The sequence below is a fragment of the Saimiri boliviensis genome, chromosome 4 (genome assembly GCF_048565385.1).
Source record: "Saimiri boliviensis isolate mSaiBol1 chromosome 4, mSaiBol1.pri, whole genome shotgun sequence".
Classification (NCBI taxonomy): domain Eukaryota; kingdom Metazoa; phylum Chordata; class Mammalia; order Primates; family Cebidae; genus Saimiri; species Saimiri boliviensis.
Genome location: NC_133452.1, coordinates 79,115,219 through 79,129,768, shown reverse-complemented (window position 1 = coordinate 79,129,768; position 14,550 = coordinate 79,115,219). Strand labels below are relative to the sequence as shown.

Genomic DNA, 14,550 nt, shown 5'->3' with positions numbered 1-14,550 from the left:
AGGCTTCTTAGAAATATGCAGTGATAGCTGCCGTCCCTGGAGTTCTCAGATGAAATAGGGCAAACCCTTGCATTGCTCTTGACTAGTACAAGTCAATGAACAAATGACATGCTTGGCATCAAATCATGAGTGCTGCTAACTGACAGAGCTGGACAGTGGTTCCCCTGCAAGCTGGGAACTTGGCAGGCAGTAGAGATTCCAGGCATTGCTGCTTTAATTGCATAGCACACACCTGCCCCCACACCCACTCTTCACACCTGTGACAATCATGTGTCCTGGATGGAAGGTGAGAGCCTGACCCTCATTCTGAGGTCAGCTCTGTGGCCAAGGGCTATTCTTGCTGTTGGCTTAATGTTTCTCTCTTAGTTTGTGAACAAAATTGCTCTGCCAGCATGCGTTGTCTACTAACAAGACCACAAAGCCCACCTTGCCTGTGATAACCAAGCCCTTCTGCAAATAACCACTCTGCTCTATGTGGGGACAGGAGGGGTCCTTGTGTCCAGGTGTCAAGTGAGTAATGCAAGGGAGTGCAGGGGAGCTGACTGCTGTTCCTGCCTTATGTCACTTTGCAGGGGGACCAGACTGCCTTGCACCGGGCCACGGTGGTGGGGAACACGGAGATCATCTCTGCACTCATCCATGAGGGGTGTGCCCTGGACAGACAAGACAAGGTGAGTGTACACTGAGCTTAGTTACTCCCCAAGGCGAGGGAAGTCAGTGGCTCGAGGGAGGAGCCCACTCTGGAAACTTTTGAGTCCTTGCCATATTATCGTTCCCGTCTTTCCACTTAGGATTTAACATGATGAAATCAGCCCCAAATTCCTTTGAAACACTATCTGGTATCCCAGACAATTGTATTTTTTTTTTTCCTTCTTCTTTTTTGAGAGAGTCTCACTCTGTTGCCCAGGCTGGAGTGCAGTGGCATGATCATAGCTCACTGTACCTGGAACTCTGGGCTCAAGCATTCCTCCTACCTCGGCCTCCCAAAGTGCTGGGATTACAGGCATGAGCCACTGCACCCAGCTGCCAATTTTATTTTTTTAAAAATGTTTTTCCTTATTCCATGACACCAGTGACAACCACATACATCTTAAATGGTAAAGAAAAAAATCTAGAAATAAGGACCTATGTAGGCCTGGGTGGGAGTGGGGACAAGGGATGTGCCCCCAGACTTTCTGTTTACTTTCTTAGGTAAGTGAGCAAGTTAATTTCTTCAAACTATACTGCAGGAAAAAAAGTAAGCTCCATTAGGCCAAGCACAGTGGCTCATGCCTATAATCCCAGCACTCTGGTAGGCTAAGGTGGGAGGATTGTTTCAGGCCAGGACTTCGAGACCAGCTTAGTCAACATAGCAAACCACTGCCTCCACAAAAAATTTGAAAATTAAAAAAATGTATATTAGCAAGTCATGGTGGTACACACCAGTAGTCCCAGCTACTCAGGAGGCTGAGATGGGAGGATTGAGCTCAGGAGGTTGACACTCCAGTGAGCCGTGATCGCATCATTGCATTCCAGCCTGGATGACAGAGTGAGAGACTTCTTACATATTAACTTGATCTTAAATTTTCAAACAATCTTAAAACACAAAACTTCACAATTAAGTATAATTCAGCCTCTGCTTACTTTTTTTTTTTTTTAAAAAGAGGCGGGCCGGGCGCGGTGGCTCAAGCCTGTAATCCCAGCACTTTGGGAGGCCGAGGCGGGTGGATCACGAGGTCAAGAGATCGAGACCATCCTGGTCAACATGGTGAAACCCCGTCTCTACTAAAAATACAAAAAAGTAGCTGGGCATGGTGGCATATGCCTGTAATCCAAGCTACTCAGGAGGCTGAGGCAGGAGAATTGCCTGAACCCAGGAGGCGGAGGTTGCGGAAAGCCGAGATCGCGCCATTGGGTGTTGCACTCCAGCCTGGGTAACAAGAGCGAAACTCCGTCTCAAAAAAAAAAAAAAAAAAGAGGCTATGCTGGGAAGAACTCTTGCTTTACTTTTTAAAAATAACTTCATTAGCCAGGCGCGGTGGCTCAAGCCTGTAATCCCAGCACTTTAGGAGGCTGAGGCGGGTGGATCACGAGGTTAAGAGATCGAGACCATCCAGGCCAACATGGTGAAACCCCATCTCTACTAAACATATAAAAAATTAGCTGGGCATGGTGGCGTGTGCCTGTAATCCCAGCTACTCAGGAGGCTGAGGCAGGAGAATTGCCTGAACCCAGGAGGCGGAGGTTGCAGTGAGCCAAGATCGCACCATTGCACTCCAGCCTGGGTAACGAGCGAAACTCCGTCTCAAAAAAAAAAAAAAAAAAAAAAAAAAAACTTCATTAAAATATAATATACATACAGAAAAATGGACAAGTAAGTGTGCAGCTTGATGAATTTCACTAGTGGAACACACCTGTGTGAGCAGCCAGCTCAAAAAGCAGCTCATTGCCAGCACACAGAAGCCCCACACCCTGTGCCCCCTGCCCTGCATCCCCCTTTCCTTTGGCTTCCTCCTTCTGCAGTCAGTCCCACTGTCCAAGCCACACATCGCCAATACAGTTCCTAGCAACCACCTCATCCTCTGGCCTTTGAGATCCTAGACTTCCCTTTGTGGATGTCAACTGCGTTAGGCCTTTATTTTTTATTTATTTAGGGATGGAGTTTCACTCTTCTTGCCCAGGCTGGGGTGCAATGCCATGATCTTGGCTCACTGCAACCTCGGACTCCGAGGTTCAAGCGATTCTCCTGCCTCAGTCTCCCAAGTAGCTGGGATTACAGGCATGTGCCACCACGCCCAGCTAGTTTTCTATTTTTAGTAGAGAGAGGGTTTCTCCATGTTAATCTGGATGATCTTGAACTCCCAACCTCAGGTGATCCACCTGCCTTGGCTTCCCAAAGTGCTGGGATTACACGCATGAGCCACCGCACCTGGCCAGGCCTTTATTTTTAGTTGTTTCCAGGGGCATGAATGTGGTTGAGTTAAAGCCTAAGCCAGAACCTGGATGTAATTGGAGAGTGCACCTGCACTGGCCCCAGCTGTTGCCAGGCATCCTTCCCTCTCCAGGCTCCGCCCTTCCTGTAACCCTTGCCTTCCTGCCCCCACCCCACTCAGTTCATTGCACTTAATGATAGTTCTTTGTTTAAAATAGTAAACTAAGCAAATATGAGCTATATTCATTAAATGATTTTTATTTAAAAGCCACACATTACATGTAACGTTTAAGAAAAGAAAAGAAAAAAAAAGCCACACATTAGGCTGGGTACAGTGGCTCACACCTGTAATCCCAGTACCATGGGAAGCCAAGGTGGGTGGATCACTTGAGGTCAGGAGTTCGAGACCAGCCTAGGGAACATGGTGAAACCCTGTTTCTACTAAAAATACAAAAATTAGCCAGGCGTAGTGGTGCATGCCTGTAATCCCAGCTACTTGGGAGGCTGAGGCAGGAGAATCGTTTGAACTCAAGGCAGAAGTTGAAGTGAGCTGAGATTGCACCACTGCACTCCACTCTAGGTGACAGAGAGTGAGACTGTCTCTCAAAAAATAAAAGCCACACATTGAGGATACTTGTTAGTTTTATTTCCAAATCACTGTTTCCTCAATCCTTGCTCATTATTTGTTGGGGGCCCTGAGGCTTTTGGATTAAGGTGGTGGGTGAGATTAAGTTTTGGTGAACAGTGGTAGAGGAACCTGTCAGGCCCCTGAATCTTACAAGGCTGGGCTCTTCCTTTGCCTGACCTTTGCAGGGTTCTCTCTGATGCCAAGAGCAGAGCAGACTCTTAAGTGTGGTGGAGGTGGGAAGGAACAGACGGCATGCCATCCTGATGTTGCTTTCTGTTAAACGAGAGCTGTGGATGGGGCCTGGAGCCTTTTTCAACTGGGGTTCTTAAAGAGACTTAACCCCTAATGTCTTATGAACAGTCATCCATGGTTCGTCATGGGTTCATTTCTCTTCTGTGCATCTAGAATGGCTCTTACTATGTAACATTTCTGGGAGAATGGAGAGACTAACCACTCAAATCATCTTCTGTAGTCTGTGGCTCAGATGAGAAAGTTCAATTGAGAAAGGCCTTCTGGTGTTTAGTAAAAATCCACTGTCATGTATTGATCATGATGAGAAGAATTAGTCTTGGGTAATGTGCCTTTCCCACCTGTGTGTCTTCCTTAGGATGGGAATACAGCCTTGCATGAAGCATCCTGGCATGGTTTCAGCCAGTCAGCCAAGCTGCTCGTTAAAGCAGGAGCCAATGTGCTTGCCAAGAACAAGGTGAGGCCTGGCAGGTGCTAGAATGCCTCATTCACAGGTGAGGATGGCTGTGGGTTTCTCCCCTTGTGGGAACCTTCTTCCAGTGAGAAAAGTGGGAGCCCAGAGGGGCACGAGGAACCTGAAGGTCCATTTGACCCAGAAGTTTCATTTGCAGAAAAGGCTAGAAGCTGACTGATGTCCCAGGTCAGGAGCAGGCCCACTAACAGCACCAAAACCCTGCTCATGTGAGAGGTCCCTGACTGCTGCTGGGAATCTACATGCAATTATTGTTCTGTAGTTTCTTTGTATTCAAAAATTTAGCAATGGAGTTGGCATTAAAAAATATCAGCAAAAGAACTTAATATAAATTTGTAGCTTTAAAATGCTAGTACCCAAAATTAGTAAAGTGAGCTTACCCAGATGCTGCTGGGAGAGTGTGATACAAACAGCCACCTTTGGGAGACAATTTGGCAAAACAAATCAGGAGTGTTAAAATTGGTTCCTTTTTGACAGGCGTGGTGGCTCATACCTGTAATCCCAGTACTTTGGGAGGCCTAGGCAGGCAGATCACCTGAAGTCAAGAATTTAAGATCAGCCTGGTCAACATAGTGAAACCCCATCTCTAGTAAAAATACAAAAATTATCCAGGAATGGTGGCTTGTGCCTATCTGTAGTCCCAGCTACTTGGGAGCCCGAGGAAGGAGAATCACTTGAACTCGGGAGGCAGAGGTCACAGTGTGCCGAGATTGCACCACTGCACTCCAGCCTGGGCACAGACCAAGACTGTCTCAGGGGAAGGAAGGGGGAGAGGTCCTTTTTTTGCCAGGTGTGGTGGCTTATACCTGTAATCCCAAACTTTTAGGAGACTGAAGCAGGTGAATCACTTGAGACCAGGTGTTGGAGATCAGCCTGGCCAACATCTTGAAACCTTGTTTCTACTAAAAATACAAAAAAATTAACTGAGTGTGATGGTGCATGCCTGTCATCCAAGCTACTTGGGAGGCTGAGACACTAGAATCGCTTGAACTCAGTAGGCAGAGGTTGCAATGAGCTGAGATCGTGCCACTATACTTCCAGCGTGGGTCACAGAGCAAGACTCCATCTCAAAAAAAAAGGTCCTTTTTACTCGGTACCTACCTTCTGGGACTCCATCCTAAAAAAGTAATGAAACCTATTAAAAGGAAATATGGAAAATAAGAAAAATAAGCAATAAAACCAGTAAAATTTTACCCACAAAGACATTCATGACAGCAGTAGTTATGATATTTTTTAAATATGGAGAGGGAGACTTAGAATTATGGTTCATTCGTATAGTGGAATATAATTAATATTAAAATCATAGTTTTGAAGATAATGCTTTCCATTGTTAAATAACATGAACATGACAGAGATATAAGATCATATCTAGTACATGTCCCAGTGCTTAATATAATTTGGATATTTAAAAATTTAAGCACAGAAGGATATCATCAGAATATTAAGAGTGGTTATCTCTGGGAATTGAAGCTAAGATTGATTTTTATTCATGTACCTTTCCCAAATTTTCCAAAATGAACCCATTATTTCTTTTATAATTGGGAGACTTCTTTTTTTGAGACAGAGTCTCGCTCTGTCACCCAGGCTGAAGTGCAATGGTGTGATCTCTGCTCATTGCAACCTCCACTTCATGAGTTCAAGCAATTCTCCTGTCTCAGCCTCCAGAGTAGCTGGAATTACAAGCATTTGCCACCACACCTGGCTAATTTTTGTATTTTTAGTAGAGATGGGATTTCACCATGTTGTCCAGGATGATCTGGAACTCCTGACTTCATGATCCTCCCGTCTCGGTCTCCCAAAGTGCTGGGATTATAAGCATGAGCCACCGCACCCAGCCAAGACATTTATTTTAAAATTAAAAAAGCATTATCAGTACTCTGAAGATATTTGCAGCTGAGGTAAGAAGGGTCATAAAAGGGCTTGCCATCTTTTCTGTCCCTGGATGGCCAGATTGGGTCTGTAGCAGGGGTTTAAAGGGGCCTGAATTTCCCACAATGCACTGGCACATCACAGGGTGGTAGCTTCAGCTAATAGTGGTGGGATAATGAATGAGGTGGGCTAGAATGGGATTTTGGATGGCAATAGCCTGGGGACCATGGGCAGCAGTAAGTAGCCGCTCTAATACGGGGACACACACACACACACACACACACACACACACACAGTAAGTACAGTTTATTTCATGGCCAAGTCAAATCTGAAACCATAGTATCTCTAGCTTATGACACCTACATACAAGATCTACATACACATCTACATACAAGATCTTCAATAGCAATGTTAGGCGAATCAACCTATAGAAAATATCCCATCAATGAAGTGACTTCTCTGGACCTTGCATGCTGCAGGAAATAGAAATGACAACCTAAAATGCCTTTGTGAACGTAATCTCTGTGGGAGCAAGAGAACCCACCTCAGTGGCTTTGCCTTTTGGTAAATTTTCTGGCTCTCACTGCCTTTTCATTGGTTTATTAGAGAGCATAGTTAAGCAAGCCACGCCTCCCTTATTTTCATCTGTCTCCTCTCCAGTCTCTCATCACATCTTAGGACATCCTCAAGTCTCACACCTGTTCCTCTTTCCATGCTCATTTGTAAGCATTCCCTTGATTATTTCAGAAGCCTCAAGTAGATTGGCAGGCTCAAGTCTAGTCCCTTCTTTCATCCTGCTCTTCCTCTGCTCAGCAACCTTCCTGTAAAGCTTCTGCCCGACACTGTCTATAAGGCTCTCCCAGCCCACCTCTGGAGCTCCTCTCAGCTCCTTTCCCTGAGAGGGCCTCCTGTGCCCTCACTGGCCTGCTCCTCATTCCTGCTGGTAGACCTCCAACCTGGCCTCAGGTCCTCTCCCTCCAAAGGCCCATGGGGCTGCTTCCACAGCTGTCCCTTGGCACCACATGCAGCTTTGTGCTGTCATTTCCTAGTTCATGTTTTTCATGGTTCCCTCATGGGTCAAAAGCTTGAGGGAGAGCAGCGAGCTATGCATGGTAATACTGCTGGTAGTGCCTGGCTCGCTGCTCAGCAGGTGGGTGGCTGCCCATTTCTTCAAAGTGCACATGGTCTGGAACAGGAGTTGGTGGTGTATAATCACTTTTTTTTTTTTTGAGATGGAGTTTCACTCTTGTCACCCAGGCTAGAGTGCAATGGCTCAATAGTTGCTCACTGCAACCTTTGCCTCTCAGATTCAAGTGATTCTCCTGCCTTACCCTCTCAAGTAGCTGGGATTACAGGCACCTGCCATCATGCCCAGCTAATTTTTTTATTTTTACTAGAGACCAGGTTTCACCATGTTGGCCAGACTGTTTTTGAACTCCCAATCTCAGGTGATCTGCTCGCCTTGGCCTTCCAAAGTGCTGGGATTGCAGGTTTGAGTCACCACGCCCAGCCTGTAATCACATTATTAAAATGCCAACTCTGAGAAGCAAGTGGTCTCAATTAATGGATAAGTATGCCTAAGCTGGGAGCCAGTAGAGTCCCTGACTAAGATACCTGATTTCTTGATGACATAATTAGAGCTCTGAACTAGCTCGGGTCAGTCTTCCACTATACTGCCTTCTATCCCATGGAGGGCCCTAAAAATATCATGGAAAGCCACAAATTCTTTCTGTGTAGATAAAATGGCTTCAGAAGGACAGGTCAGGAAGCTCATGCATCCCAGAGAGAGGAACATTCTGCACCAGCCATAGCCTCTGGAAAGATCTTATTCAGCAAATATAGCAGCTTCTGTTTGGGAAATCAGTACCCACTACTCAGGGTGGGGGAAAACGCCTGCTACACATATATCTACCCTAGGTCACATTTTCTAATGTCAGGTTTTGAGATATAGGTATGAAGTCATGCTGTTCTGTGTGTTGTGACAAATGTATGCCGTTGTGTCACCACCACTATAAGATATAGAATGCTTCCATTGCCCCAGAAAGTTCCTTTGCGCCCTCTGGTGGCAGCCCCCAGTCACCCTCTCCCAGCTCCAGCCAACCACGGATCTCTTTTGCTTTTTCACAAATGTCATATAAATGTAATCATATAGGCCAGGCGCGGTGGCTCAAGCCTGTAATCCCAGCACTTTGGGAGGCCGAGGCGGGTGGATCACGAGGTTGAGAGATCGAGACCAACCTGGTCAACATGGTGAAACCCCGTCTCTACTAAAAATACAAAAAATTAGCTGGGCATGGTGGTGTGTGCCTATAATCCCAGCTACTCAGGAGGCTGAGGCAGGAGAATTGCCTGAACCCAGGAGGCGGAGGTTGCGGTGAGCCGAGATCGCGCCATTGCACTCCAGCCTGGGTAACAAGAGCGAAACTCCGTCTCAAAAAAAAAAAAAAAAATGTAATCATATAGTATGCAGCCTTCTGTGTGTGGCTTCTTTCACTCAGCATAATGGATCACGCCTCTTTATTGCTGAGTAGTATTCCATTGTGTGTATCTGCCACAATTGGTTTATCCAAACCTATGGTTTTTAATTTTCTTGATGTAAATGCTTTTCTGCATCATTGATGCGGCAAAATAAGGTTTGATATGATCTATTTCTAGAGGCGTCAGATTTCTTTCACTTCACTCATTTATTCAGCATGTATTTAATGATTGCCATGAAGCCAATAACTTGCAGACAGCTTGAGAGTAGAGTCTTTAAAACCTGGGCAGACCCCGTGTTGCTGAAACTAAGCTTGCAGTGGTTCTCCACCTGGCTGCACGTTAGACCCTTCCTGGGAAGAAAAAACAAAACTTAAAAAAAAAGCAAAAAACCCTGAAGACCAGGCCTGGGGTGATGGACTGTTTCACTTTGCCCTGGGCTAAGGGGTTTCCCAGAATGTGGTGCTAAAATGGGGACACTGGACACCCACCCCCCAAGGCCAAGTAAATCAGATTCCCTAGAATGGGTGTGGCTGTGCACAGTGATGGGTTGAAAGCTTCCCCAGGTGATTCCAATGTGCATTCAAGGGTTGAGAACCAGTGAGCCTGCTAGAACCTCAGGCAGGTAATCCTCCCTATGCTTGGAGGTAAAGTGAGACAAAAGGTCCAACTGGGCTGGTTGGAGCTAAGGTGAAGAGAAGGGGGATAAGTAAACTGGCCACGTCCAGTATTCCTCTATTTTTTATTAAACTCATTTCTATTTTTAAAAGATAGGAATCTAACATACTGGAGTGTCAGCAGCCAGTACTGTGAGATCCAGAGGGGAGTGAACTAGGTGAGGGAGAAGCAATCAGCCAGGCAGTGTAATAGCTCCGAGCCCATGCACCTGCAAGCCTGACCCAGCACTTAAGCTCAGCAGAACCAGCGCAGAGCTTCTGTGTTAACCTCCTGGGTGCTGGCAGGCTCTTGGATGACCAAGCGTCACCTATCACACAGCCTTGTTTTCTTGTTACTTTTCTAGGGGTTATCAGCAGCCTCGCGTGCCCTACTCCCATAGACTCAAAAGTTCTGTTCATGTCCTGCAATTTTTTCCTGCAGTATTGCTATGGACATTATTCTGATCCATCATGACATGGTGTCTTGAGGATCTCAAAAACAAGAGGGACCCAGAAAGCAAGAGTGTCTCAGTCTGTATCCTAAGTGACACATGTGACTGTACTGCCTAAAAGGTGGGGCCTGGTGTCCTGAGTTAAAATTTTGATGTTTCAAGAAAAATACAAGAATGGGTGACTTGAAAAAGGCTTACAAGTTAAATCTCAGTTGTATTCACGTGCACGTCCAGGAAGTGGCTAGTTTTACCTTTTTAAGCCCACCATTGGCAAGGATTGTAACCACAGCTATTGCTTATGTGAGGTAGGACATCATCTATAGGAACTGAGTGCTGTGCATGTGTCCTGCATTGTATGGTTAAGAAAATGCCTTCCTAGACACCGAATCAATCCCCACAGCTTCAGGATATGGGGGTCATGCTCCATTTCCCAGGTAAGTAATTTAAGCATTTGAAGAGACTGGCTTTTAACTAGTTACTGGTAGAGCCAGGACTTGGAACCAAGGTTTTATGACAAATAGGACTCTTCTGCCTGTTTGGACTCCAAATTAAATGTTCTTGCCTCTGAAGCATCCCCACCAAAACCAACCCTTCCTTTGAGGAGGCAGAGAATGTGAGCGTTGCCTTTTCCCAGGAGTAAGTACTGCCTCTCTGCAAGGCATACAGGTCTGTGCGGAAGGATGTTGCTAATGTGTCCTCCCTCTCTCTGCCTCTCTCCAAGGCGGGGAACACGGCTCTGCACCTGGCCTGCCAGAACAGCCACTCCCAGAGCACACGCGTCCTCCTGTTGGCCGGGTCCCGCGCTGACCTCAAAAATAACGTGGGTGAACAAAACCGGCTTCTCACACTCTCTCTTTCTTGTGTCACTTCAGAAAATAACTTCATGAGCATACTTGAACCTTAATGTCTCGAAATTAAAATGTAAAAAGTGTTTAGGGACTATCTCCAAAGTGTTCTCTTTTTTTGCCAATTTTCTAAGGGGTCATTTAGGCACACGAGAAGAGGAATCAATAGATTTGGAAATACTGCTTTTCTCCCATCCTTTTCCCTTCGTGCCTCAACTTCAGTTTATCATTTCCTACAGCACATGTCTAGCCAATGAAAGACTAGGAGACCAGTTAATGTTTTAAGAAAGTCTCTACCCACATAGAATGTTGTACTATTATCAGCATATATGAGATGGTGCCATTTACGGGGAGGGGTTCTCTGATACCCCAGCCCAGCATCTACAGTGAGCAGGTCCTATTGATTACTGAGGCACCCTTGGGATTAGCTAACCAGAAATGTCACGTGGGTATCACTTCTTCCTCCATAAAGAAGCTGTATTTCCTTTATAAATCCCCTGCCTTAGCCACATTGGCAAAACAAACCAACAAACAAATCTGAGGTTTTTTTCTAAAGTGGCCTCAGCTGAGGCCTCCCTGTTTGGGGTAGACCTCATCTAACTCATCTAAGCTCTGAACCTCAGCTTTGAGCTTGGTTCCATCTTAATGCAGGGGAGGAAAGTATGCCATGTGGCCAATATTCTCCAGGCAGAGCAAGAATGGAAACGGGAAGAGAACACTGCAGGCAGCTTTTTGTCTGCAGTTCTTTATTGTCTTTCTGGGAGCAGGATTCTACCTGCTGTGCTTACTGAGGATCCTGCCTTGAGTTTTCCTTCATACCCTTTTTTGCTCCCAGTGATTGCTTCCTTATCAGCTCCCCCACTACATAGCTTCATATAGGATATTAAGGTGCAAAGTGGGATACTCCTTGAATTTCAGGGGGCACATGTGATCTTAAGATTTGACAACCCCCCTGCTGCCCTGTCCTTTCATCCATGAGGGATCTGTGCTGGGAAGGGCTCATTTCCAAAGCAATGCAGTTGGTCTTAAGTCAGTGTATTACAGACATTTTGGGTTGTAGGGAGCCCAGGGTCACTGGATCCTCTTCAAACACTGGGTAAGCAGAGCCTGCCTCAGCTCTTGCGAAGGTCTTGTGGGAGCAGATGTCTAGTTTCATAAACATGAAAGCAGTGATTCTGTGACCACTGTTGTTCTACACAGGCAGAAAAGGAGCAAGGCTGCCCACAGCAGTCACAGCAGCGAAGGACGGCGAGCCTTGGCATCTATGTTAAAAGAGCTGCTTGTGGTTCCCTAAAGAGTATATGATAGTCTGCCAGCTTTTAAATAATATTTTCTTTCTACTTTTCTCTATTTTTTGTTTTGTAACTGCTCAGATCGTGCTTAGAGTTTGATTTCTGTTCGCAGGCAGGAGACACCTGTTTGCACGTTGCTGCGCGCTATAATCACTTGTCCATCATTAGGCTCCTCCTCAGTGCTTTCTGTTCTGTCCATGAAAAGAACCAGGTCAGTGCATGTTTCCTCTTCATGGCTGCCAGCATCCTTCCCACAAGGCTATTGGACAGGTGTGTTAGTGCAAACGGGAGCAGAGGCTGCTGGAAAGTGTTGCCATTTCACCTATCTGGGACTCAACCAGCTCTGGGCTTTGCATGGGTGTCCCCCTGAGTTCTAGTGGCCCTGGCTTATCTGGCCTCCTAGAGAAAGTGTGCCCTTATAATTCCTGTGCATATCACCACGTTTGCATATTGAATATTTTCTGGAGATCCTGGGGCAGGCTTTGTTTTTTAAATAGGATTTTAAAAAGAAAACCCACAAGGAAGAATGTGATTAAGTAAAGAAGCAAGGGAGCCCAGGCACGGTGGCTCACATCCCAGCACTTTGGGAAGCCGAGGCAGGAGGATCACTTGAGGCCAGGGGTTCAAGACCAGCCTGGGCAACATAGGGAGACCTTGTCTCTAAAAAAAATTTTTTTTAATGTGACTGGGCGTGGTAGCTCACACCTGTAATTCCAGTGCTTTGGGAGGCTGAGGTGGGTGGATCACTTTGAGCTCAGGAGTTTGAGACCTGCCTGGCTAACATGGTGAAACCATGCATGTCTCTACAAAAAATACAAAAATATAGCCGGGCATGGTGGCATGCACCTGTAATCCCAGCTACTAAGGAGGCTGAGGCAGGAGAATCACCAGAACCCAGGAGGCAGAGGTTGCAGTGAGCTGAGATCACACCACTGCACTACAGCCTGGACGATAGGGTGAGACTCTGTCTCAAAAAAAAAAAAAATAATAAATACATTAATTTAAAAAATAAAAATTAGCCAGGCAGAGTGGCATATGCCTGTAGTCCCAACTACTCAGGAGGCTGAAGTGGGAGGATTGTTTTGAGCCCAGGAGTTCAAAGCTGTGGTGAGCTGTGATCTTGCCACTGCATACCAGTCTGGGTGACAGAATGAGACCCTGTCTCTCTAAAGAAGAAAGAAAAACACCGAGCAAACATTTAAAGTCTTATGACTCCCTGAGTTCTGTTTTCTTTCTTAAAAAAGAAAAACACCAAGCAAGTAATTAAAAGTCTTATGACTCCCTGTGTTCTGTTCCTTGTACTGCTACTACTTATATTTGAGCTGATAGAGTCTTTTATTTCTGTTTATTGGGTACATAATCTATAGATAGTGCCATGTAATGGGGTTTTGAAATAAAGCTGTGAGTATTACACTCTTCCTTGGAAATGTGCACAATTTCCAGCAGTCGTTGGATTTAAAAAATAGATTGTCTTGGTATTTATTGATACCTATGTGGTACATTGTTTGGCTTTTCTTTGTTGAAGTGCATAAATCTGAACTAAAAAGACATTGGATTGTGGTGCAGATTAACATACCATATAATGGTGATTTCTGACCCTGGATGTATATGAGAATCAACAGGGGAATTAAAAATACTATTCCTGGATTCTACCCCAGTTTAAAAGAGCCAGAACCTCTTGGGGTGAGGTCCAGGCAATGGTGTTTCTAAAAAGCTCTTTATCTGAGTGTACAGCCAGGACTGAGAACCACTGACCTAATCAAGTAGCTAAGTCTGTCATTCCACAGCCTCCCCAGTAGGTGCTAGGTCATCAGGTGACCCCTCCACCAGTGCCTTTCAGCCTTGGTAGCATGTCACGGCACCTGAGAGCTTTAAAAAGTCCCCCTGCCCAGCCCACATGGCAGACCAATGAATTTAGAATATCTGGGAGTGAGACCCAAGCATCAGCATTTTTTAAAGCTCCAAAGCTTATTCTAGTATTCAGCCAAGGAAAAAGCACTGCTGCAGAGCTTCCTTCAACACACCCAGCTAAGTGACTCAGAAATGAAATATGGCCGGGTGCGGTGGCTCACACTTGGAATCCCAGCACTTTGGGAGACTGAGGTGGGCAGATCACAAGGCCAGGAGTTCAAGACCATCCTGTCCAATATGGTGAAACCGCATTTCTACTAAAAAAAATTACAAAAACTAGCCGGCTGTGGTGGCGCACGTCTGTAGTCCCAACTACTTGGGAGGCTGAGGCAGGAGAATCGCCTGAACCTGGGACGCAGAGGTTGTGGTGAGCCAAGATCACGCCACTGCACTCCAGCCTGGGTGACAGAGTGAGACTCTATCCCAAAGGAAAAAAAAAAAGAAATGTAATTTTTCCACCCCTCACAAAGATGACTGAATTTTCATGCTACCCAGGAAAAAAGTATCAGGCACTTTGCCTGATCACCTGATGGGAGAGAGAATGAATTGTTTCACTTCTCCTATATTTGTCTGGTTTATTTATATCATCATGTTTGGGAAATGACAGCATTTGCATTTGGAATGGGCCCACTGAGCTGCAGTTGTCTTTATCCTTTTTTCAGAGTTGATTTTGTGAAAGCATGTTTTTTGTATAAAGATAATGTGAGCACTTATTTATAGGCTATCTGTAAGATGTAGAAAACAGTTGGACTTAAGCGAACAGTGGTTCTTGGTGTTTCCAGCCGCACAA

The 14,550-nt window shown here is 45.6% G+C and overlaps 1 protein-coding gene across 10 annotated transcripts in view; it reads left to right on the top strand.

Annotated features, from left to right (window-relative positions):
- ANKRD6 (ankyrin repeat domain 6) overlaps positions 1-14,550 on the top strand; it is a 197,518-nt gene that overhangs the window by 163,116 nt on the left and 19,852 nt on the right. For 5 of the 10 annotated variants that reach the window (XM_039465511.2, XM_074397702.1, XM_074397699.1 and 2 more), the window contains 4 exons: positions 573-671; positions 4,147-4,245; positions 10,434-10,532; positions 11,962-12,060. In XM_039465511.2, coding sequence (XP_039321445.1) covers positions 573-671; positions 4,147-4,245; positions 10,434-10,532; positions 11,962-12,060 — 396 coding nt within the window. Of the gene's footprint in view, positions 1-572; positions 672-4,146; positions 4,283-10,433; positions 10,533-11,961; positions 12,061-14,550 lie in introns of those variants that run through there. The other 5 variants (XM_074397701.1, XM_074397700.1, XM_010333791.3 and 2 more) reach the window with 5 other exon arrangements.